At 44.2% G+C, this 26,657-nt stretch overlaps 2 protein-coding genes across 2 annotated transcripts; both read left to right on the top strand.

The window, feature by feature from the left end:
* Positions 1-5,663: 5,663 nt before the first annotated feature.
* On the top strand, positions 5,664-11,357 carry LOC119827767 (transmembrane epididymal protein 1-like). The gene is made up of 2 exons (XM_038349635.1): positions 5,664-6,066; positions 10,036-11,357. The coding sequence occupies exons 1-2, from the start codon at positions 5,935-5,937 to the stop codon at positions 10,819-10,821; spliced, it is 918 nt and encodes a 305-aa protein (XP_038205563.1). The 5' UTR covers positions 5,664-5,934; the 3' UTR covers positions 10,822-11,357.
* Positions 11,358-24,840: 13,483 nt separating this feature from the next.
* Positions 24,841-26,065, top strand: LOC119827768 (transmembrane epididymal protein 1A). Its single transcript, XM_038349636.1, has one exon. It carries the CDS (start codon positions 24,998-25,000, stop codon positions 25,913-25,915), a length of 918 nt encoding a protein of 305 aa, XP_038205564.1. The 5' UTR covers positions 24,841-24,997; the 3' UTR covers positions 25,916-26,065.
* The last annotated feature ends 592 nt before the right edge of the window (positions 26,066-26,657 follow it).

Raw genomic sequence — 26,657 nt, 5'->3', positions numbered from 1 at the left:
TCATATCAACTCTTATGCCTGCTGAAACATTTCTCAAGTCTCTAAAACTGCATTTATTTGAGGAGCAAAATAACAGAGACTGTCACACAAATTATGATGTTCTGAGAAGTGAAGGATAGCTCTGCCTATGTGACATGTCATATAATCTCGAATGACATAGTTTTACACAGATGAGAAGTGAGGAACATAAAAATGCAATACATATAATTAGTCTAAACTTACTGTACGTGTGTGTGTGTGTGTGTGTGTGTGTGTGTGTAACTCTGGCTGTCCTGGAACTGCTATGTAGATCAGATCAGGCTGACCTTAAAAACTCACAGAGGTCTGCCTGTCCCTACCTCCCATTGCTGGAATTAAAGGCATGAATTACCATGCCCTATCTGGTTTCCAACCAGTTTTTAAAGGAAAATTAGGGCTTAAAATTCAGCAGTAAATCCAAATGCATCAATAAGCATAATAAATTTAAATACCTTAAATTTTGCCAAAGTAACACAATTGTTTAGAATAAGGTAAAATTCTAAGTCAAACTATATGTGAGGCACATGCTTAATACAAAGAAACACATACAAAAAAGGAGAAATGTAGGCCTTAATGAAAAATAAAGATGTTGCTGTAGTATTACTAAAAGACCAAAGAAAATGCAAAGTCAGGATATTAACAACGAAGAGGGACAAAGACATTGTCTTTTTCTATTACGTTCACTCACCAAGAAAGTATAACAATTATTAACCTTAATAAATTGACAATGTGATGTGATATTTAAGTACAAATGCATATATATGCAGAAAATAAAAATGGTAAAAATAGAGAGAGAAGGGAATAACCCAGAGCCATAGTCAAAGAGCAGAACGTACCCACCTAGACTTAAATATATCAGGTTAATATCAGTATGAATATAGATGATTTGAATATTACTCAAGGAACAGATATAATGAAAAGCAATATGTATATTTCAAAAAAAATGAAGCAATGGCATCGATATAAAAAGAACTGCAATTTATTTTGAAATTAAAAGATATCTTTCTAGGACCAGTGAGAAGCCTCAGTGGGTAAAGGTACTTGCTATCAAGTCTGACCATCTAAGTTTGATCCCTGTGCCCCCTCATGGTTAAAAAAGAATCAAGTCCCTCAAGATGTCCTTTGACCTCCACATATGATCTGTAGAATGTGCATGCATGTGTGCATGTGCACACACCATACACACACATACATACACACACACACTAAAGAACTGTAATTTAAGGAAAGATGTTCTTCTAGATAGTTTTGGGGTTAACGAGAAAATACAAACAGAAATGGAAAAACTACCCCTCCCCAAAGAAAGATAATAACTCCATATATCAAAACCTCCATGCCCACAAAATGGCTATTCTGACTGCATAGTACTTCATTGAGATGTAATACCTAAGGTCTGATTAATTTTGCTGTGTAATATATTTTTTTGTTCACAAGCTCTTTATAAGAAATTAAAACAAAAATAACAAGAATCAACCTGGCAGAGAGGGGTCAGAGGAAAAAGTACTACACGTCGCTATGATTGGGATGAGGGATGGCTAGGCGGCTTATTTCATCTCCTGAACCTTCCCAGTCCTTGGACCAGAGTGTCACTCTCCAGCAAGTAGCTTCTAGACACTGGTGTTAAGCAAATTTATTAAGATGAAATAAGATGTAAGACTCTATCCCTTAGTTGTGATGACTGCTTTTTACTTGTTCAATGCCCACGATGGCTACAAGATTTGGAACTGTATAAATACTAGAAAAATTCCCATCTCTGCAGAAAATTTAATCTGACAAGAGTAACCAAGGCAGTTCTGACAAGCCAGTGTCACTAAATGTAGATACCTAGTTGTTCTTCTTTCCTCTCCCTCCTCCTCCTCCTCCCCCCCTCCTCCTCCACCTCCTCCTCCTCTCCCTCCTCCTCCTTTTGTTTGTTTTCTGAGACAGCATTTCTCTTCGTAACAGCCCTGGTTGTCCTGGAACTCGATTTGTACACCAGGCTGGCCTTGAACTCACAGAGATCCGCCTGCCTCTGCCTTCTGAGTGCTGTGGATTAGAAGTGTGCACCACCACCAACCAGCGGTACCTGGTTTTTAACTGGTCCGCTCAACAGATGACTTACATCACTCTTAGATGTCTAAATATACGAAATCTAGAGTTTCAGGAAAACAGCCTCATGTTGACAGCTGTGGTCCCACCAACTCCTTAGTTTTTCACTGTACCTGGTCAAACATTGTAGAAGTTATTTGCATCCATGCTGTCCACAGTGGCCAACACTGACCAGTGAGGCCTAATTATTACTTTGATGTATTGATTTCCTATCCTACCGCAGGCCAGGCCTTGTACATCGTCTCCTGGGCCTTGCTGGAACCTATTGCTACAGACCTGGAGGTCATCAGAGGCTCCTGCCTCTGGGTTACATCCTCTGGGTGTCACTCTCCCATCTACAGCTGCCGGGAGGGGTTTAACTGGGGGAGGGCTTTCTTTCTCTGGGGGAGAGTGTTCTCAAATAGAAAGAGAGGACACGGGAAAATAGGGAAAGTCGAAGTCCTAACCTCAGCCGGGGAGTGGTGGCGCACACCTTTAATCCCAGCACTTGGGAGGCAGAGGCAGGTGGATCTCTGTGAGTTCGAGGCCAGCCTGGTCTACAAGAGTTAGTTCCAGGCAGGCTTCAAAGCTACAGAAAAATCCTGTCTCAGAAAATAAAAAACACAAAGTTCTAACCTCATCTGTTCTCCCCTTTTACGTATTTTAGGATTTCTTTCCTCTTCAACCAGACCAGCACCCTTGACATTAGAGCAGCAGAGCCAAGCACTAACTGAATCTCCTGCATAGATCCCATAAATCTTGACACCATATTTTATCATATTTGCCCTCCAACTCCAAGAAGTGAGCCGTTCATTTTGATCCTGTGCTTACCTTCCGAGTTGTATGTTTGAGGCTCTCACCTTGTCTCCTTGCTCTAGGCACTGTCTTGGGTTGTCTTTTCCAGCGTGAGTCTTTGCAATAAAAGATGCTCTCTGTGTCAAGTGAGCATGCTGCTCACTCGGACATCTGTCACTAAAGTAACTGGATTTTATCTTTACTTCACATTTAAGTTAATTTAGAATTTCGTATTTACTTGTATATGGAAGCTAGAGGACAACTTCCAAGAGTTACTTCCTGCCTTTCTCTGAGGCTTCTGTGGAAGGAACTCAGGTCACTGAGTTTGCATAGCAAGTGCATCCACCTGCTGAGCCATCTCACCAGCTCCAAATAAGTATTTTAGGTTACCACACAAAGTCATGGATTTCATTATGATATTTTTATACATCAGCATCATTACACTTTGTTCTAATTCATCCTCCTTCCTCATATATATTTTTATTTTAATCAACTTGAATGTAAATAGTCACAGTCAGTGTCTACTAGACAACACACCTGCTGAGCACCAGCACCTGGTCCCAGATGGTTACAATCCCTATTGGTGACGCAGCATTAGATTGCTGGAGCTATTTCCTCTCAACCCTCAGTTCTCCCATTTGCAACTCAAGCAATGCATCTAAGGGGGAGCTGTGATGTCACTCTGTGCTGAAACTGAAATGTCTTGTTTCTCTCTGTGAAGATTGATTACACGTGTGTTTCTCAAATACACGAGGGACTGTAGTGGCTAGTTTTATGTCAACTTGACTCAAATTAGAGTCATCAGAGATAAGGGAGCCTCAATCGAGAAAAAAATGCTCCATAAGATTGGCTGTAGGCAACTAAGTAGGACATTTTCTTAGTTAGTGATTAATTAAGGGGAGGGCCCAGTCTATTGCAGTTGGGGCCATTCCTGGGTTCTTTAAGAAAGCAGGCTGGAGAAGCCATGAGGCAAAAGGCAGTAAGCAATATTTCTCCAGGGCCTCTGCATCAGCTCCTGCCTTCAGGTTTCTCCCCTATTTGAGTTCCTATTCTGACTTCCTTCAATGATGAACTATGATGTGGCAGTTCAAGCCACACAACCCCTCTCCTCTCCAAGTTGCCTGGTCACGGTGCTTCATCACAGCAACCATAACCCTAAGACAAGGATCTTGTCCAGAATTCCATCCTGAGGGTCATTCCTGAAGCCATTCTTGATATCTACTACTGTATCATCCACTGATCCAGAACCCCATGCTCAGTGGGGTAAAAGCATTAACTACATAACTAAAGAACCATTGAAGGCATGCTGGCCTGGATGCTAACAGCACTCAAGGGTTAGCAATGGTGAAGAGCTATTAACTACATCTCCCTGATGTCCAGGGAGATGGGCAGCTTGAGCTATGGGAGTCAGCCTCGCTGTTGGAGCTATAGCCTTCTGTAATGATACAACCAACCTACCATGAGGGGCTCCAGGGAAAGACTGCTCACCAGAGTTCTGCCATTCCCCTCATTAGCAAACCCAAGCAGCAGCAGAGTGAAGGTCTCCACTACTGCCCATAAGCCCCGACTCCTGAAGTACAGAAGCAGACAGATAGGGTGAAGAGGGTTCTAGAATAGTAAACAAGACAGCCCTCATGCTTTTGTGCTTAGAATCCTCACCCAAATGCCACCTGTGGGTCCCTAGCTAAGCCTTGGCCACACAACCTGTCTTCTTCCCATTGGAAGAAGAAACAAAATGGGTTACAAACACCGATGGAGATGGGGATGATAATGATGGCAACCCAAGTGGCCAAAGACAGATTAAAAGACAATTCGGAAACTTCCACTTCAGCACCCCCTGTAATTGCCACTTTCATGTGCATATTGGGCAGCTACTCTACCCTGTGTCTCTCCCATGCTAACTCTGGCCAGTGACATTCTCTTCAGATACATTCTAGATAGCACTCCGGGCATTTTTTGATTGCCCTCCTTTTCCTGTTTGTTTTGTTTTTGCTCCCCCCCCCCCGCTCCCCTCCCTGCTCCATGTTAGCCTAGGCCTCATTACATAGCTCAACTTGTCTTCAGACTTAGGACTTTCTTGCTGCCTCAGCCTCTCAAGTGCTGGGATGGGATAAACACACAAGTCCCCACACCGAGCTCGCTAGTCTCTCATTCTAAAGATTCATTGTTAAAGGACATTTGTGGAGTGTGTGTGCATACACTCTATCTTTATATGTGTATACACTCTATCTTTAAGCTCTGTGAGGAGTGTGTGTGCATATGTGTATACACTCTATCTTTAAGCTCTGTGAGGAGTGTGTGTGCATATGTGTATACACTCTATCTTTAAGCTCTGTGAGGAGTGTGTGTGCATATGTGTATACACTCTATCTTTAAGCTCTGTGAGGAGTGTGTCACCGCAGTTACAAACTCATTTGAAATGAATTCTGTGGAACTTTCACCTATTTTTGTCACCTAATGGAGTCAGACAAATGGTGTTAGCTATGCCTGGGGTACTCGGAAATATAGGGGACCCCCCAGATGAGCGAGGAAGGTCTGAGAGGAATGAAGGACTTCCATGGGTTTCTGTGGTGAGGCTATTTCCCTCTTAAGATAACCTTCCATGTACTCTACATCCCCAGATTTTGGAGCTCTCTGGCCGTTCTGCTAATCATTCACCATGTTTGGCTTCCTCCTCAGCTTCTGTGGGTAGTGTCTGGTTTGGGATGAGTGATTCCTATCTTCAAAGTCCTAAGATCAGAATGCTCATGTTTTAATGAACAGCACCCAGCCTTGATGTTAAGCCAGTATACAGGCTAAATTTCACAAACGGAACATTATGTGGGCTCACTTGCTCTACATCCGCGCCGCTATCAACCTTGAACTTCAGGTGTCCTGGCGAATGTTCTGTTCTCCTCCGTTGACTGCTGACACCCCCGTCTCCATTTCCAGGAAGTTAAGAGGTAAAAGTGGTGGTCAAGAGATGGATGGCATTTGCTTGTGCCCCCACATTCATTGTGTCCCTAGACCCTACGGCCCCGAGGCCATTGCTAATGGAAAACACTGCCATTCCTCATGTTACAATCTGTCCCAGGTAGAGGTGGGATACACGGAAGCATTCTGTTCATGGAAAAGACTCAGTGGGACCAGACTCGGCCACAAAGGACCAAGTTTACCCAGAGTAGTTCAGGATTTCCCAGAGCAAAGGTGACTGCCAGGGAACGCTCCTCTCTGGTCCCCTCTGCCATCATCTTCACAGCTTCCCTTGTACCTCTTCTGTCTTGGCACTTCCGTTGAAGCTTTTCAGCTATTATGATCATAAGGTTTTCTTCCTGTCTTTTTTATTGGCCAAGAAAAGAAAACTTGTGGGGGTGGTAAACAGTCCATTTTTTTTTCTCTCTCTCTCTCTCTCTCTCTCTCTCTCTCTCTCTCTCTCTCTCTCTCTCTCTCTCTCTTTATATATATGTGTGTATGTGTGTATGCATATAACGACACTTAAGAATACTTATATAGCTGGGCATGGTGGTATACACCTTAATTCTGGCACTCAGAGGGCAAAGGCAGGCGAATCTCTGTGAGCAGGAAAGTGACAGCAGGTTGAGCTACCCAGTGAATTCTAGGCTATCCAGGACAGTTAGATCCTGCTACAATACAAAACAAAAATTACGCTCTTTCTCACTTATAGAACATAGTTGTCAAAACTCTTAACTTTATATGGTAAAGAAACAGAATCTTTAAAAAGATAAGAAAAAGAAGCAATCTAGGAGAAATTGGGACTAAAATCTTGATCTTAATTTCTGGTCATTTATTTTATTTTTTTCATTCCACAGCCCTGCCACCCTAAAATTAGATTCCTACAACAAAAGGCTAACACTGGTTATCATCAGCTATAATATTACAGATGCTTACTTTTAATCCCATTTTGCTTGTGTGCCTGTTCAGATTTTTCTACAAGACTGTATTAGTTTTACACTAGCTTTGGTGAGCTAGTGGCTCTAACAAAGTGGTAATTTCCTTAACAATCCCACAAAAACTCTCATTCACATGCATTCATAAGACTCATTGTTATGGGAAACACCCAAGTTAAACAATTTAAAGGAGAAAACATTTTATTATTTTATTTTATTGTAGATCATGTTTTCAGAGGTTTCTGCTTAAGTTTGACTTGACAGAGGTGAGGCAGAGTATGTGTCAATGGGAATGGATGGTCGAAAAAGTTGTTCACCTCATACCTCAGGAAGGAAAGGGGAATAAAAGGAAGGGACTAGAGACAAGAGAGCCACCAGAAGATCAGCCCCAGGGACCCACTTCCTTCAAGGTGGTCCCACCCTGACCGACAATTCTATTCATATTTTAAAATCTAGCAGTGGACTAAATCATTGACTAGGTCAGAGTTCTCCTGGCCTAATGGTTACTGGAAAGGTCATCACAGTGAGACGGCACAGCAGGTAAAGGCCATGGTGCCTACAACGAATACCTGAGTTTAATCCCTAGGACCCACGGGATAAAAAGAAGGAACTGACTCCTTCAAGCTGTCCTATGACCTCCACACGCATGCCATGGCACTCATGTGTCTGCACACGGACACACGTGCACACACTCACTAACTGCTAAATATTAGAAATGTTACCACAAAGGAACTACAGATACACTTCACTGATCTCCTAAGCATCTCTCAGATCAATGTAGTTGACAATCAAGATTAACTGTCACATCATATATAACCCCAAATATGAGTGCTTCTGTTCCCACCCTCAGAAACACAGAATTCACTATATTATTGTTATGAATGTGAGGCAGGGTCTCACTATGTAGTTCTAGTTTGGCTTGAACTTACTATGTCGACCAAACTGGCCTTGAATCCACTGCTTCTGCCTCCCAAATGCTGGGAATAAACATGTGCACCACCACGCTGAGCTCAGCATTTAACTCTTAAGTAAGACGAGGCACTTGGTCTAAAGCTAAAAGAAAGGGAAGTGCCACGGAGTGTGAGGGAGGATTATACGGTGACACCAGACAGTGATACGTACCATTCGCTCACATTCCCATTCTGTTGGCAGGAACTCAGTGGTGAGAGAATACTTCTCACTGCAAAAGGGAGGGGATGTGGTCAAGATACAAAGGGAGAAAAAAACTCTGGGGGTCTGCCAGATGGCCCACTACATAAAGACGGTTGCTGCCACCTCTGAGTTCAGTCCTGAAACCGATGTGGTGGGAGGAGACTGCAAGTTACCCTCCGAGTCCCCACGTACATCACAGTGTGTCTGAACTGCCCCCAACACGCTTTTTAAGTACGGAGCTAGAGAGATGACTCAGTGGTTAAACGCACTTGTAGCTTTTCTAGAGGACCCAAGTGTGGGTCCCAGTCGAGGATCTATGTCAGGGGCTCACAGCCATCTGTAACTCCAGCCCAGGGGACCCAACGCCTCTGGGTTCTGTGGGCACCTATGTCAGACAGCTCACAACCATCTGTAACTCCAGCCCATAGACCCAACGCCTCTGGGTTCTGTGGGCACATACACTCTATATACACTCACAACACAGATGAACACAGAATGCCCTAGGTTAAATCAAATAGTTAAGACAAAGGCAAAGGCTGCATGATCTCATTATATGTGGAATCTTTTAAGAAGTTGAATTTATAGGAGCAGAGAAAAAAATGACAGTTCCCAGGAACAGTGGGGAGGGTTCAGAAACAGGGAGGTATTGGTCAAGCTGTAAACTTCAGTATTGTGGGACGGGTAAGTTCTAGAGTTCTAATATACAGCATAGTGATTCTAGCCCCTAACATTATAGCATGCATTTGAAACTGGCTGAGTGTAACCTGTGGTTTGGCCACAAACAAATGTCACTCTGTGAGATGATGGACAAGTTAATTATTTTAATGCTAGTAAACATGCCATAAGGTCTCTGTACATCAAATCAATAGATTATATGCCTTAATTTACACAAACATACATACATGCATGGTGGTGTGTGCCTGTCACTTCAGCACTTAGGAGGGGAGGTAGTGAGGGGCATCAGTAGTCTGAGGCCAGTCTGGGGCTATTTCAAGAACAAACTAAAACCAAAAGTATGAAGACTCTCAGCTTGGTTGAAATCCCATGCATGCAGCCAGCGGACATCTAGAGCGCAGGGCTCTTTCTGCCATTATGTTATCAGACACATAACAATTATAGTTAAAAAGAGAATGAAGTTGAGGTGATAACTCTCATCAAAATATAAACAGCTGATCAGAGTTACATGTCTCAAGATAATGGTATCTGATTTTACTAAAATATTCACCATGGTGCTCCAAAACTGATCTCAGAAGCTGGCTTTGTGAGTTCATCCATTATCCAACTAAGAACCGCTGAAGGGCAGGTGAGTGGCTTTCCTGGTGGCCCTTAAGCATCCTGTTGCAAAAGAGCAACAAAGTCAAGTAGGAGCTCAGGGGAAGGTTTACATGTGTGAGTACAAACCCAGATATTTCCGGGCTGTGGTAGTGCACACCTACAACCCCAGTACTGGAGAGACTAAGGCAGGAAACTCGTGAGTTAGAGGCTAGTCTGGGTACACAGCAAGGCCTACATCAATCAACAAACTCACAAATATTTGCCCTCAGTATATGAGCCGATAAGTGAGCAGGAGTGTTGAGGGATGCACACAGAATTATGAGTTAGCCAGTTCTTTCCTAGATACTCCATATGCTCAGGCACCGCCTCATTCCAGGAACTAGACAGGCTCAGGAGAAATCAAGCCACGAGAGAGGGGATGGGGTTGAGCAGAGAGGCTCTAGCAGGGCCCCCAAGCAGAGCTGGTGAGAGCACACAATCCTGCAGGCGCACTTTCGGAAACATTCACGCCCCCTCCTTTGGCAGCAGTCAGTCAATTTGCTTTGCACTAGAAGGGAATGAGACAATGAGATGCCCCTCACCCAAGGTGTAGGGCTCCTGTCCAGAATTTTCCATTCTGTGGGAGAGAGAAGTGGGCAGAAGGAGACGATAAAAATAGGTAGACATTATCTCTGTGCATGCAGCAAAAACTTGATGGGCATGCAAGGAAGAAGAAGGCCAAGAGGTCTCCAGTTCTGTTCTTTACTTTTTATACAAATAGATTGATCATTTCATGGGGAATGGAAAGTTCGGCGGCCATTTCTACCCAGGCTTATACATTTTCTTGTATGGACTGTATCAGGCAACAGTTGTCTTCAAGGCCATGATGGCTGATGACTCTCCCGTGTATCTTTCATCCCTTCCCAAGAATCCAAAGAGAAGTTCCAAGCTGTGGAAAATAGCCTTTGGTGGCTGGCTGAAGATAGTGACCGGCTCCCTCTTAACATTTTATGTGGTCTTCTGTCTTGATGATGGGATGGTGCTGATCAACAAAGAGACGCCTCCAAGGTTTATGTACCCTCAGGAGTGGCAGCACCTCACCATGTTCATCCTCCTCACCCTTGACGGTTGTGTAGACGTCATAAGCAAGAACGTGCTGCGGCAGAGGTGTGCAGCCTTAGAAAGAGGTTCCATGGCCCTGGGCATCTATGTGCTGCTACTGCTGCTGGTGTCCCATGTTCAGGTCTCATCCAAGGTGGAACTGTACGTTCACTCTCTCCTCATCCTGGTGGTGTTCCTGCTGATGCTGGTGTTGACGGCAGAGCTGTGGGCTGCTGGGTCCTTTCGCCTTCAGCTGATCAAGAACTTTCTATTCCTGATGATGGGCTCGTGGCTGATGCACACAGGCTTCATTCTGTTTAGACCGGTCTCTGGCTACCCATGGAAGGATGAAGACATCATGTTTGCCACCACCTTCTTCTGTTGGCATATAATAATCGATGCCCTATGCCTGTTGGGAGTCTACGGTTTATCTTCATCTTGGTACCATCGCTACAGCCCCAGCCTGAGGCTGGTGGGTTCCAAGGAAGCACTGTATCACGAGAGCTCTTCAGGAACTTTCTACAGGCTGCTTCAGGATACAGAGTAGCAGGACAAAGATGACCAGTCTCTTCTCCCTTCAAAGAGCTTTCCCATTGACAGGGCCTAGAATATACACACCACGCCATCTTTCTCCTGTAGGCTCTCGGGTACTTGTAATGCATCCCTTCTTCCTCAGCGAAGGTAATGGCCCTGGAGGATGGCAGTTAGTCCCAACTATAAAGCCTGTCATTGACTCTATACTGTTGAGTCTATACTGTTGAAAAGGTCTATACTGTTGAAAAGTCTATACTGTTGAAAAGAGTCTATTGACTCTATACTGTTGAAAAGGATAACCTGGAAAAGTGACATAGCTTAGATTATGCTGGTCAGGAGGAATGGGAAGACAAAGTGGACTAAGAGAGCTGAGAAGAGTGGGCCACAAGAACTACGCACAGTGGGAAACCTCCGGAGGAGGGGCAGAGTTCAGTAAGGATGCTACCATGAAAATGCTTCTTTAAGTGTTAGCCAAGAAATAAAGACTTCCCACAAATGGAAAAGGCAGTGTGGGTGCCCCTGCTGACAACTAAAGTGGCACTGTGTGGAAACTGCATAACACATATAGTAAATTCACTACTCCATTTGGATGGAATTATATGCATCCCATGTATGCGTAATTTAATGTGTGTGGGTTAGCATTGTTTCAAATACAAATAAAGTAAGAATTAATACTTTCATATCTCATTTTTTAAAGTTTACATGAACCAAATTTTCATGAACCCCCTACCATATTTCTTATTTTTACCCCATACTCCAGGCAAACATACTGAATGTATTGAAAAGAAGAAGGGTCCAAAAGGCAGTTGGAGGGGCATAAAAGAAGGCAATCAGGATGTATAACTATGATTAAAACACATTACATACATGTGTATAACAGCCAAAGAATAAATATATTTTAAAGATAAATTGTATGAATTTGGTAAATATATGTAACTGTACAATATATATATATATATAATAATCACAAAAATGATTTTAAAAACTTTATTTAAATATCCTGTGGTCAGAGCTGGCTGTGGTAGCACATGTTTGCAATTATAACACTTGGGACACAGAGCAGAAAGCTTGCAAGTTGAGGACAGCCTGGATAACATGGGGAGTGGGACACCTGTGCTATATAATATGATCTGGTCTCACAGTGAAAAGAGGGGCACTGTGAAGAAGTGTTTTCACCAGACACAGCAGGCAAAACAAGATTTTCAGAATACATGTGTGTGTGTATGTGTGTGTGTGTGTATGTGTGTACGTGTTCAAATATTAACAATAAGAAAGGCAATCTAAGAAAGAAGAGGATGTAAGTCGCTGTGTCACAGGAACAATAATCTCAGTGCTCCTTCTGTTATGGGGATGGGGAAGATCAACCCAGGACTCTGTGCAGGTTAGGTTTGTGTTGGGACCGTTTGGAGTCCTAGCCTCCAGCTGCTCTTCCCTGCTAGAGATCTTTACTTTCCTTCTGATTTGAGTTACTGAAAGCTGTGTCAAAGTTGTTTACCAGCTCTGCTTCACGAGCACGTGTTGCCTTGGCCTTGAGGATCAGAGAATAAGGTTTTCACCTGTTGGCCCACCTGACCGTGTTGGGTATATAAGCCTCCGTGGTGCTATTGAATAAGGGCTTCTTACCAGTGACTAGAGGTCCGTGTTTCTGTCTCTCTGTCTGTGTGTCTTTGTTTCTATCTCCAGCCCCTTGCCTGAAGCTTGCAAACTGTATGGTAGCGCATAGAGCACAGACGTGCGTGGTGCACTGCAGGTTCGCAAGCACTCCACCATGGAGGTACATGCCCAGCTCTTTCCATTACTTTTCTAAAGTTTTATTTGTCTTAAGAATATGGATGTGTATATATCTGTATGGGGTTATGTACACACGAGTTCAGAAGCCTATGGCTGACATGGAAGCTGAGAGGCAAACCTGAATCTTCTGTAAGATCAGAACAAGGCATTAGCCACTAAGTCATCTCTCCCAGCTACCCTCATCCGCATTACTTTTAATCTGTTGTTGTTGTTGTTAGGGTCTCACTAAGTTGCCTAGATTGGCCTTGCCCTTACCCTACAGGGCTTGTCTTGTGATTTTTCTGCCTCAGTCTCTGGAGCAACTGATATCACAGGCCTGTATCAATCACCAGGCCTGGCTAAGAATAATTTTAACTTAATTCATTTGGGGGAAAAACAGATTATAATACACTGAGATCTCTTTTTCCCTACCACATTTTCAAAACACCAGAGAAATTGTATTTATCATGGGAGAAGATGTAGGAGGAGGAACTCAGACAGTGTAGGTAGCAATGGAAAGTGGTCCACGTTTTGTGAAGTCGGCGTGACAGCATGTCAAAATGTTAGGCACAAATATCTTTTGAGCAAACAATTTTATTTCCTTACCAGTTCCACACTGTCAGGTCCCCTTTTCCAATGCTATGGTTTGTCTATGATCTATCTGCCAAGGATCATGTATTTAAGTGACTCTATTTTGGGAGTTGGGAAATTTTTAAGGCAGTGGAGCCTCAGTGCAGAAAGTAGGTAAGTGTGGTGTGCTTCTGAAGGTTTTATCTGACCTTTGGTTCCTGCCTCCTTTCTGTCCATCATGATGCGAATAGCCTTCTTTGACTGTGAATTCCCACCACAATGTTCTGTCCATGTGCATGAGGGCCAAGCAACCATGGACTGAAGCCTCTAATACCAAAATAAAAGCTGTTCTCCTTCAAGCTGTTCTGTCAGGTATTTGGACAGAAAAATGGAAAGGAATGCAATGACAGAATTTTATTTTTAATAAAATAAAATTATTTTTAGCTAGCATAGAGACATATGACCATCCACTCATACAATCTACTGAAGACTTCCAATGAGGAAACTGAATCGGCATGGAATTTCCATTCTGCCACACAAGAAGCAGCAAAGACGGCAGCCTTCAGAGGTTCTCTCTCAGCAAGCTGGCTTGTCCACTGTGCATACTGGTCCATAGGGCCGGCAAAGGAGTCATCTTAAGTGCATTCAATAGAGAGGTGCTAGACATGAGTCTTTCAAACTTAACCTGGAACCCTTATCAGCCCTCACAATGATTCTGTTAATGACTCGTTTAATAAACTCTTTTTCTCCTACAGTAGCCAGGATAGATTTTTGTTGTCTGTAGCTGATAACCTTAATATAACTACTCCAGAAATACACTTACACACCAAGGCATGCAACAGAATGGTCACTAAAACAGTTTCCTTAGGAAAGTTTAAATGATATCTGTCCACCAGCTTTCTCTTAAAAGAAGAGGATCCAGGTATGATGGCACACACTTTTAATCCTAGCCTTGACTACATTGTGAGGACAAGGTCAGCCTAGGCTAGATGAGAGCCATCTCAAAAGGCAAATAAATGTCATACAAAAAATATCCAGGTTTCTTGCCACGGTGTAGCATGAATGGCCTCTAGTCCAGTCTACAGTAGAGTCCTCATGCCCGTATGTAATCCATGAGTGCTTCATATTCCTATCTGTACTCTTGGCTTCTCAGATCCCACTAGAATTACCCATTAAGTCGAGATAAACGTGTTCTGAGATTATCTAGCCTTTATCTTTAAAATTTTCCAAGTCCTTTTTAGAAAACAATTCCAAGGCTTCATTCCATATGGTAAGGCAGTCGCAGAAAAGACCCCACTTCTGGTACCAATTTTATATGTTAGTCATACTTTTCACCTCTGTGACAAATACCTGAGGAGAAACAGCTTAAAGAGAGGGAGATTTATTTTTATTTGTGGCTCATGGTTTTAGTCCATGAGCATCTGGCGCCCTTGTATCTGAGCCATTGTGAAGCAGACCGTAAATACAGCAAGCAGAGTACAGCTGTTCACTCTGGCACCCAGAAGGTAGAGAACAGAAAGGAGGAGCCCAGGACAAGATGCCCTTCCAAGGACAAAGGTACCGTGCCTTTAGTGACCAACTCCATTAGATACCACTTTCTAAAGTCTGCAAATCCTAAAATAGTGTTATCAAGTCTCAGCAAATGAGCACAGAGGGAAAATTTTACCTCCAAGACATAACACCTATCAAGCAATGTTGAGCACTATAGGACAGTCAGAAGAGAGGGTTTGTGTGTTTATGTTGATGATTGTGGTGACGTGACTCACCATATCCTACTGAAAGCTCTGCTCTACCTCTATTTAAATAATAATATAATTGGATTGTAACCCAAAACTAAAGGGACTACATGATTTATCATTTAATCCTGGACACTTGGAGTAAAAAAAAAAAAAATAACTCTTTAGTTGGGGAACCAAGAAAACAAAAAAGCCAGATTGTCCCAAACAAATCAGGGCTTATGGTTCTTCTCCATAAGCCCCATTTCTTCATCAGAAATGAGCTGAACATTAGTTTCTGCTTGTCCTGCAAAGTCACCTTCCACCCTTTTCCACCCTGGTCTTTCTCCCCGGAGGCTGACTGACTCCCTAGTACATCATTGAGCTATCTCATCCTCTACTCTATGGCAGGCCTTGGACAGTCGTGAGCCCCAACAGGAGCCTAGAAGTAGGTAGGAGACTAAGGAGGGGGTTTCTCAATCTATGGCTACCTTGTCCTGCCACTAGGATGCCATCTACGCTGTTTTCATAGGACACCACACATTGTTACAATACTGGCAGGGAAAATAACAGGCAGCAAACTCTCCCAGATCTGAATGTTGAAAGTCTGAAGTCAATGTGGAGGCTCTAAGGTAGACATTGCAGCACATTGTCCTAGTAGTGGTGGCTGCTGACAATTTTGACACCCTGGCTTATAGACACATCATTCCAGCTTCTGCCTCTGTCTCTACTTTGTGTTACTGTCAATGTGTCTTTATGCCTTAAATCTCCCTCTATACTTTTTGAGGACATCTACCATCGGACTCAAAACTTACATGAAATATAGGATGATCTCATTTTGAGATTCTTAACTAGATCTGAAAGGGAGCTTTAAAAATTGCATGTATGATTTCTGGACTTTAGAACTTATCTGTTTGATAACAACCTACTACATCATCCTTACACATATCAGGAATTTCTCCCACCCTGCCTCCCAAGTCCTTGGGGGCCTAGAGACAATAGCATCTCCATCTGCTACTCGCCCATCCCTTGGCTCATTACTCCCTTCCTATATCTGTGTAAGAAGTATTCATAAACTCTCTCCACTACCGATTGGGTTTCCATATATGTCCTACTGTGCCCCCTACCTGAAACAGCAGTGGAGAAATTAAAAGTCTTAAGCAAGATTCACCAGCAGCTCTCAGAAAAACTGCCTTTTACAACTGCTTTGCATGAAGTGACCCCACGGTGGAGGCTTATTTGTAAACAAGGTTACTAAATTAAGAAAATCTTCTACTTCCTATCAAAACACCCAAGGGACTAATTAAACTATTAGAAAACCCCACAGAGCCATTTTCTGGGTAGTATGCAAAGACTGACAATATATTGGAGAAACAAAACATATAATTATATTGCAAGTTTTGGCAATGGATAGAGAATTGGATGGTGCAGCCAGTGTGGTTCTAAGATAAGCTGCAAGGTTCTTCCCTAGCATGCACACCCCATATAACCTTCCCTCTTGAGTGTAGGGAGATTGCTGAGATAGGGCATAACATTGGTCTCAACTATCTGGGTGGGCCTCAAACATGCTATGTAGCTGTCTAAGTTAGGGTTTTTATTGCTGTGAAGAGACACCATGATCATAGCAACTCATCATGAAAACATTGTAGTGGTTTGATTACAGTTTCAGAGGTTCAGTCCATCATCATGATGGGGAGCATGGCGGCATGCAGGCAAACATGGTACTGGAGAGGCAGCTGAGGGTCCTACATCTTGCAAGCAACAGGAAGTTGACTGAGACACTGGGCAGTATCCTGAGCATAGGAAACTTCAAAGTCTGCCCCCCAGTGGCATGCTTACTCTAACAAGGCTATATCCGCTCCAAAAAAGTCACACCTCCTAATAGTGCCAATCCCTATGAGTTATGGAGGCCAATTACATTCAAACTACCATATTCTACTCCCTGGCCCCTATATGCTTATAACAATATCATAATGCAAAATGCATTTAACCCATCTATCTATCACAGTGTCAACAATGTTTAAAAGTCCAAAGTTCAAAGTCTCTTCTGAGATTCACACAATCTCTTAACCGTAATCTCCTATAAAATCAAAATCAAAACACAGATCTCCTGCTTCTAACATATAATGACACAGGATATACATCCCATTCCAAAACGTAGAGAAGAAAACACAATGAGGAAATGCTGTACTAAAGCAAGACCAAAACCCAGCTGGGCAAACTCCAAACTCTGCATCTCTTTCCACAAATTGGAAACATGGGGGTGGGGGTAGGATCTTGCCCTGAGGTCACCACTCCCTTTATTCCATTTATTAATCTGTTTATATCTTTGAGCAGGGGGTTTAGCTCCATTCCACTTCCTGGTGTTCTTTTTGACCTCAAAATTTAATTTTTAAATTTACCCTGCTCAATTTACTCCTTTTCATTATAAATCGTCATTTGAGTTACCACTAATAACCACACAACAGAGTCTACACTAGGCTGTTTTGAGATTTCTTCTGCCAATGGAATTAATCCAAAACTCTTCACTTTAACCTCAGGGAGACAGTTCTGACAAGGGCAAAAAAGCAGCCACTTTCTTTACCAAAATATCACAATATCAGTCTCTAGGCAGCATACCAACACTCTTCTCCTCTGAGACCTCTTGATCCCCACAGTCCATCAAACCACATTCAGCACCACTGTCTGCCATGGTCCAGTAAGCAGCACTTAAATCATTCCAGTGCTTTTCTAACCCAAACTCCCAAAGTCCGTATTACTCCAAACAAAAGCATGGCCAGGCCTGTCACAGCATACTCCAGTCTCTGGTACCAACTTCTGTCTTAGGGTTTTTATTGTTGTGAAAAGACACCATGACCATGGGAACTCTTATAAAGAAAACATTTAATTGGGGTGACTCTCTTATAGTTTCAGAGGTTCACTTTATTATCATCATGACGGAGAGCATGGCGGCCTGCAGGCAAAAATGGTACTGAAGAGGTACCTGAAAGTCCTACATCTTGAAGGAAACAGGAAGCCGACTGAGACACTGGGCAGTATCCTGAGCATAGGAAATCTCAAAGCCCACCTCCACCATGACACACTTCCTTCAACAAGGCCATACCCACTCCAACAAAATCATACATCCTAATAGTACCACCTTCTATGAGATTATGGGGCCAATTCAAGCTACCACAACAGACAAGGGTGACCCTGAATTTCAATTCTCTTGCCTCCACCCCTCCAAGAGCTGGGGCCTGGAGGAATGCTTTATTATGCCAGGTTTGTATGGTTTTTGGTAACCAAACCAGACTTGTGCAAGCACTTTGCCAACTGATCTACATCCCCATGGCCTGGGGCATCACTCCTATAAGTAGTTACTAGTCAAATGACTCTGGATTAGTGAGAGATTCCTGAGTGGCTCAAATTTTGTCACTGGGAGTTTGGGAGACACCATCCCTGTTTATGTCCCTACTTCCCAATAATAATAGCACCTTGTAGGAGGACTGAGAATCTTTGGTGGGCAGAGGATATATTTCCATCATGAAGTTTAAAGTTTAGGGTTCCCCAGTTGAAGAATTAAGGCTCCTATAAAGGGCCCTGGCCTCTGAATTGGTGCTGGGGCAGGCAGTCATGGATCAGGACTGGTAGCATAAATAAGTAACAAATCTATGTTGGCAGTTTAGGGGACTAGATCTGGCTGGTTCAAAAGACATGCCAAACCTGATAGAAAAGAATGCTGTAGTGTTGCCATGGTAACAGGAGTAGGCTTTGCTATGTTGGGATTGTGCTGTTGATCCATATTCCTGTTATTAACACCATTTTTGAGTGATTGACTACTTTTTAGAACAGCATGTTTCAGCTGGAGGATTGAAAAACTGAAAAGATATGGAATACATGTTTACTATTTATTTTGTGATTTAAAACTATTTTTCTTCCAATTATTTGTTGCTTTTTTAATAATTTAAAAATTGAATAGGAAAAGAAAGTCAGGCTGGAGAGATGGCTCAGAGGTTAAGGACACTGGCTGTTCTTCCAGAAGTCCTGAGTTCAATTCCCAGTAACCACATGATGGCTCACAACCATCTATCATGAGGTCTGGAGCCCTCTTCTTTTATGCAGGCAGAACATTGTATATATAATAAAGAAAGAAAGAAAGAAAGAAAGAAAGAAAGAAAGAAAGAATGAAAGGAAGGAAGAAAGGAAAGTCAGGCATCGTGGCACATGCTTGTAACTCCAATGCTAGGCAGAAGATAAGAAGTTTGAGGCTAGCTGGGTATGGTGACACATGCCTTTAATCCCAGCACTTGGGAAGTGGAAGCCTGTGAATTTCTGTGAGTTTGGGGCCAGTCTGGTTTACATAATGGTTTACATAATGGGTTCCAGGACAGCGAGAGATACTAAATAGAGACCCTGTCTCAAGGCAGAAAAAAAAAAAAAAAGAGGCTAGCCTACATCAAACTCTTTCTTAAGAACCTAAATATAACAAAACCAAAAGGAATTCTAAACTAAAGGAACAACGGTTAACTCCTAACATAGGTGTGCACACCCTGCTGTATCCTGGTTAACTCCTAACATGGGGTGCATATCCTGGTTAACTCCTAACATAGGGTGCACACCCTGCTGTAGCCTGGTTAACTCCTAACATAGGGTGTATACCCTGCTATATCCTGGTATGCACGGGGATGATGCAGGATTGGGAAAAGCAGGCATACGGGGGAGGCACCGGGGAGTATGAGCTCCTGATTTCCAGAAGAAGAAGGAAGTTGCAGCTGCTGAAATGTAATAGTTGGAAGGTAGCTGAGATCAATGGCAGGTGGGCAAAAGGCCTAAGTCACGGTTATGCAAGGCCTCACAGGCTCGCACAGAAAAAAAAGAGAGAGTTTTGAGCTGGTGTATGGGGAACCCAAGCTGTAGATCCTGTTGAACTGGGAAGTTAGAACGCTGTTTCCCGCCTCTGTGAGCCTTGGTCTGGTAGGCCAGTAACGAACCTCACAGCCTAGTAACCCCCACTCGAAATAAGTTTATCAGACCGTTGCTGATTTCTACGGACTCCACCTTCCTGTGACTCTCTCAAGCGTGCATCTTTTGCCTTTTTTCCTGGGGTGTATTTCTGCCTTGTAGCATGTTGGATTGCAATCATTTTTTTTTTTAAAATAAAGATGTGCCTCCTAATCAGAAAGGGGTTAAATGATAATTTATTATAGAAAACATAATAGAATCCTACAGCCATTAAGTTTATAGTTCAGTTCTCAAGATGCCATTTCTGACCAAACTTCTACCTTTCCAATGGACTGGTCCTTTTACTAAAATCTTGGCTGTTGTTTTTTGTCATTGCTGTTTTGTGAGGCAGGGTCTTATGCAGCACATCCTTGTCTAGACCTCACTGTAGAGCAGAGGATGACCTTACACTTGGGATCCTCTTGCTTCTGCTTCTCCAGTGCAGGGTTACAGGCATGCACTACAAATGCCCAGTTTATGAGATGCTAGGAACAGAGCTCAGGCCTTCATGCTAGACAAGCACTCTGCCAACTGTGCTACACCCCCAGCCCTGCTAACTAAAGTTTCGGGTTTTGCTTATTGTTTTTGTCGTTGTTTTATTTTGGTTTGTTTATTGAGACAGGGTCTTTCTATATAGCTCTGGCTGTTTTGGAACTCATAGTGTAGACCAGGCTGGCCTTGAACTCAGAGAACTGCCTGCCTCTGCCTCCTTAGTGCTGAGTTTAAAGGCGTGCACCACCATACCCTGCCTCATTAACTAAAAATTTAAAACACACATTTCATATAACATGCTATTCTGTCTAATGTGTACAGCCCATGATAGCAACCACTCTTAATACCACCTCTAGCCTTCCAGGCCATGGTTCACATGAAATGGTGGTGACAGAGCTTACCCCTGTCCTACCCTCTTTTCCCTGAGCTCGGCCTGGCATCTGCGAGCTGAGCATCAGGGGTCAGCAGGGGAAGGGCAGCCCTGAGCTCACATCAATGAGAGGCTGGGACTGGCATGCATGCAGGGCACGTCACACTCTGAGTCTGCTGTCTGGAGTGATCAGATCCCCACTTTGGCCAGACATCAAAGGATACGTATTGGTGAGCATAGTCACATAGACACATGTGACTGGAATACCGTGACCTAGCCTGTCTAGAGACATGGGAGGAGTAGAAGATGGAAGTTCTGGAGCTCAGAAGCTTAGCATTAACCAGTTCTTAATTTACATAGAAAAATTACTTGTGGAAATAATGTTTTGTAATGAAATATATGATAAATACATCCCATGGCATATTGCTAAACCCACAGATCCGTGCGTGGACCGATCCTCATCACAGAAGATGGGAATTAACAGAGACCCCCAAATGGACAATGAGCAGAGAGACTTCGGATGCCCTTATCAGTCCCGCATCTCGAGGCTCAGGGATCTGTGCAGAAGAGGAGACTAGAAGGTTAGGAGCCAGAGGCGATGGATAATTTCAGGGAAACAAAGTCTTCTAGACACCACAGGACTGATATACATATGAACTCACAGAGAGTGATGCAGCACACGCAGGACCTCCACAGGTTTACGCCAGATGGGGTCCCTGCACCCAGAAAGGGAAGTAGATATGGAGGTCCCACCCCCCCAACCAAGAAGCTATTTGCAATTGATAGTTGCTGATAAAGGAAAAGTCAGTTTTCTCCAATAGCGTATCACTGGGTATATCAATAATGCAGGGCTGGCCCCATTCCTAGGAACAGCCGGGCACCACAAACAGAACTCCATGTGTTTTATATGGGTTTTGTGTATGTGTGTATGTGTGTGTTGGCAATTTCTGTCTTTTGTTTAATTTTCATTTTTTGTTTGATTTTAGGGAAAGAGAGAGAGAGAGAGAGAGAGAGAGAGAGAGAGAGAGAGAGAGAGAGAGAGAGAGAGGTTGAATGGACAGGGAGGTGGGAAGGATCGGACCTGGGAGGAATTAGGGGATGGGGAAAACATAATCAAAATACATAAATTTTTTAAAATTTTTTAAAAATAAAGTAAAACAATTACAATATCCCAATACCTCTTATATTTATCTAATATGGTAGTTAGAAAGTTAATTTTAAGACTACGGTGTAGAGGTGGTTTAGACGGTGTTAGGGTACACACAGGTGTATAAATGCATGGGCTTTCAAGTGAACTGTAAGCTCGCCGGGGTAAGAACTCTGTCACCCAGTTCTTGACATGCCCTCACGTACACAGCAGGATTCCAGCGGTCAGCAATTCCTGAGCACCCTCTTGTTCACTCTGGAATCGCATGATGTAGTTAGTACAAATGGCACCAGGCTCTTGAGGGACTCTCAGAAGTGGAGCCCGGCTGGTAGAAAAGTTGGGTCTCGGGTGAGCCTGAGCCTGGAGCAACCAGGCCATGGCAGACCTTCACGGGTTTCCGTGGTTAAGCCGAGTTTCCCCCAGCTAAACAACTTCTCGGTTACTCTGTGTTCCCAGACTGCGGAGCTGTCTGGAAGTTCTGCTAATCATTCACCATTTTTGGCTTCCTTCGGCACGACCGTGGGCAGCTCTGGTTTCGGATGGACAAGTCCTCTCTTTGAAGCCCTGAGATCAGGATGCTCATGTCTTAATAAGCAGTGTGTATCCTCCGATGTTGGGCCAAGGTGGGGATCTGATCACCCCAGATGGGAGCCTCAGAGAGCGACGTGCCCTGCAAACATGTCAGTTTGAGCTTCACATTGCTGTGAGGCGAGGGCTGCTCTTTGTCCTCCTCTGACCACTGATGCTCAGCTCAGAGCTGCCAGGCATAGTCAGACAAATGAGGGCAGGACGGGGCCAGCTCTGACACCCCCACCATGCCACAGCCCTAGCGGATGAGAAGCAACATTCAGGGCTGGGCTAGCTCAGTTAGGAAAATGCTTCCCTGACATTCATGAAGCCCAGGGTTTGCTCTCCACATAAACCTGGCATGGTGGTGCGTGCCTGCAATCCCAATACATACAGGAGGGAGCCAGAGGGACCAGAAGTTCAAGGCCACTCTTCATCATGTTTGGAGTTTGAGGCAAGCCTGGGCTACATGGGACTCTAACCCCACAGGCCCATGACATGTAGACCAATGAGTCCTATATTTCGTCCAGGGTGAATCCAAGAGCTGAAGAGAGCCCCAGAGTCACCCCACCCCCGTTAATGTCACTATAGATTTTCCCCTTTGAATGGCCTCCTGCGGAATATTCAGCTCTACCAGGCTTGATATTTTACTAATTCACCAAAAGGGAGAAAAGGCTCACCTCTACACAGCAGCACCCGTGCCTTCTTACTTCTGCTTTACAGGAAATTAAGTCCCATCCACCTCCTCCTCTTCCATCTTAGCCCTCGGAAGGCAGAGACAGGCAGATCTCTGCGAGTTCAAGGCTACCCTGGCCTACATATTGAGTTCCAGGCTAGCCAGAGCTACACAGTAGGACCCTGTCAGACATGAGCTAGTGGTAGAATCCAAATTCCAACTTCAGACAAATACATAAATGTATTTTCCTCTTGCTTGTGCTCTTAAGTCTGAATCACCACTAGGTGAATGGTCACAACTAGGTTGTAAGATTGCTGGTGATCTTTATTTTTTTGAAAAGAAAACAAGAAAAGTGTTTTGATAAGAAACAATTCCCTGTAACCAGGAGGGGAGCTGAGGGGGAAAAAAGGTTGCCTATGGGCGATTGGCAATGTTCTTTTTGCTTATACAGTTTCCCCGATTTTCCTACAGCAATTGCACACTACGCAATTTTAAATTCAAATAAGCAAGAGAGGTTCATTCAGAAGGCAGAACGAAGCTTTATTTTCCCAGTTTGTCTTCACACTCATTCCCCAGCCTACCAAATTTCTCAGCAGCCAGAAGCAATCTGAATTACTGCCATCTTTAAGGGCAGAGGGAGATGGTTCAGTTTTCTGGCCTTAAGCCACCCCTAGAAAGAACAGATTACGGCTGTAGTCAGCTTGAGATCACAAGGCCAAGCAATGGTACCTACAGGGCACTTTGTTGCTCCATTGTTCTGTGGGGCGTGGGGGGGGGGGATGTGCATGTGACGGCCATATTGGGTGTTGCTCCTCAGTCACCATCCATCTTGTTTGTTGAGACAGGCTCTCTTATTGAGCTGAAGTTCACTGAGCAGGATAGGCTGCCCGGCCAGTGAGCCCCAGGGATCTGTCTGCTTCCGCTTCCACAGTATCCGGATTGCACGCCCGTGCCACCATAACTGGACTTTGCATGGGTTCTGAAGACAGCAATAAATCCAGAACCATTTGTGTGCTGCGCACATACGTTCTACTACTTCCTGTACCTTGCTCGCCACGATGCCCTCTGCGCATGCTCACTGGGTTGCTAGCCAGCGTCGGAGAGAAATGGAGCCGGTGAACTATTTCCTGATACACTATAAATGACTCTTGTGAATCTCTTCCTGTTGTCAACCTTTGCTTGAAGCCATGTGAGGAAAGGAATTCTGGGAAACATCATTCAAACTTAGTTTTGCTGGCACATGTACGCCACCACTGTCCCTTAAAAATCTCAAAATGCACCTCTGCAGGTTTGTCTACAGCCCACAAAGATAACGATGGGTTGGTGGAAGTCAGGGAGAGGTGGAGGAAGGTGGAAGGAGGGAAGGAGTAGAAACTTCTCTGTGGTCTTTAAGATACGTTTCCTACAGAAGACTAGACAAGTCAGGTGGATGCTATTATATGGTCTCCCGTCTAAATGTTAAAACGTCTGTGCTCAGAACGAAGGCCTTTGTAAATATACTGAAGTCAGACCTGAGAATTACTCCAAGGATGGTTGGGAGCACAGGCTTTCTCTGAACACCACTGCAGCCCACCCCATTTCCCTCCCCGCCTTTCCACTTGAGTACCAGGCTGGATGAGAGGAAGGAAACTGGAGCCAGGGCAGAGTACGCGCCAAAGCCCCTTGGAAGCTATGGTGAAGAACCCCTGAAAGCCCACTCAGTCCCTGGTGCGCCAGAGTGGAACGGTCTAATGACACGATTTTCCCACCAAATGTGTAGGCTTGTCTCAAGAAATGTTTCCTCTCTGTGGGGAGCAGTGGGTGACGTGAGATGATAAAACGAACTGAGAAACAGTTCTTCCCAGAGTCTAGAACCTGAAGGGCCTCTACCTGAGTTTTGCATTTTGTAAGATTAGAATTTCAATGGGAGACTTTATCGGTCATGTATGTCCAGGCTTGTTTCTGGTCTTATATGGACTGTATCGAGCAATAGTCGTCTCCAGGGCTGTGATATTCAATGACTCTCTTCTGCATCCTTCCCACAACCCTAAGAATAGGGGAAGATGGGCCAGACTGTGGCAACTAGCCCATATAGGCTGGCTGAAGACAGTGACTGGCTCCCTCTTGATAGTTTATGAGATCAACTGTATTGAAGGAGGGCTGAAATTTATGAGCAAAGGGATGCCACCAAAGTTTATGTACCCCAAGGAGTGGCAGCACCTCACCATGTTCACCCTCCTCACCCTTGACGGTTGCGTAGAAACTGTGAGCAAGAGCGTGCTGCGGCAGAGGTGGGTGACCCTAGAGAGAGGTTCCACAGTCCTGGGCGTCTACGTGCTGCTGTTGCTGCTGGTGTCCCATGTTAAGGATTCATCCGGGGTGGAGCTACAGGTTCACTCTCTCCTCGTCTTGGTGGTGTTCCTGCTGATGCTGGTGTTGACGGCAGAGCTGTGGGCTCCTGAGATGTTTCACCTCTGGATGATAGAGACCTTCCTGTTCCTGGTGATGGGCTCGTGGCTGATTCAGGCAGGCTTCATTCTATTTAGACCGGTCTCCGGCTTCCCATGGGAGGATGATGACATCAGTGACATCATGTTCGTCACCACCTTCTTCTGCTGGCATGTGATGATCAACGCCCTATGCCTATTGGGAATCTATGGCATCTCTTCCTTTTGGCATCATTGTTACAGCCCCAGCCTGAGGCTGATGGGGTCCAAGGAAGCACTGTATCACGACAGCTCTTCGGGAACATTTTACAGGCTGCTGCAGGATACAGAGCAGCAGGACAAAGATGACCAAGCTCTTGTCCCTTCAAAGAGCTCTCCCACTGACAGGGCCTAGAATATCTGAGCATACAGGTCACTCCATCTTCCATCTTTGGGCTCTCTTGGACACTTTTTTCCTTGGCGAAGGTAATGACCCTATGGCATAGCAGAGATGCTGATGGGACTTGTAGAGAGGGAGGGAGGAAGCCAAGCCCTGGGAAGAGAATGCAACAGAATGGCTTAAAGGGGAGGAGTCTCCACCATAGCACAGAATTCTATGGTCAGAGCTGTTTCTCTGGGCACCACTGATTGCCTTTACCCAAGGGAATAAAGATTCCTCACAGCTCAAAACTAATCAGTTGTCTCATTCTGTACAGGAGATTGACTCTTTTGATTATTTTATTTTTCAGACAGGATCTCACGTCATTGCCCTGGCTGGCCTGGAACTCAATATTTATGTAGACCAGGCTGGCCTCAAACTCAGAGGTCTGTCTGCCTCTGCTTCCAAAGTTCTGGGATTAAAGGTGGGTAAGACACAGGTTGAGAGCATATTCTTTTGGGCTGGTATTGGAGTGCTGTTGACAGAACGCTTGCCTAGCATGCGCACAGCCCTAGGTTCAAACCCCAGGACCACAAAAACCAGGCATGGTGGGGGCATACTTGCAATCCTAGTCCTTTAGGTGGGGGCAGGAGGATCAAGAGTTCCAGATCATACTTGGTTACATATTGAATTTTAGACCAGCTGGAGTAATTCCTATTTCAGAGATAAATTAATAAATCTCATCTTTAAAAAAAATCCTTGATCTTTAATGATTGGC

This window comes from Arvicola amphibius, chromosome 12 (genome assembly GCF_903992535.2).
Source record: "Arvicola amphibius chromosome 12, mArvAmp1.2, whole genome shotgun sequence".
Lineage (NCBI taxonomy): Eukaryota > Metazoa > Chordata > Mammalia > Rodentia > Cricetidae > Arvicola > Arvicola amphibius.
This window is presented reverse-complemented; position numbering and strand designations above follow the sequence as displayed.

Bases quoted from the DNA above. Each gene is read 5' to 3' on its own strand.
- LOC119827768 (XM_038349636.1), top strand. From the start codon at position 24,998: ATGGGAGACTTTATCGGTCATGTATGTCCAGGCTTGTTTCTGGTCTTA.
- LOC119827767 (XM_038349635.1), top strand. From the start codon at position 5,935: ATGTTACAATCTGTCCCAGGTAGAGGTGGGATACACGGAAGCATTCTG. The intron at 6,067-10,035 runs GTGACTGCCAGG...GGACTGTATCAG, and splicing joins CAGGATTTCCCAGAGCAAAG to GCAACAGTTGTCTTCAAGGC.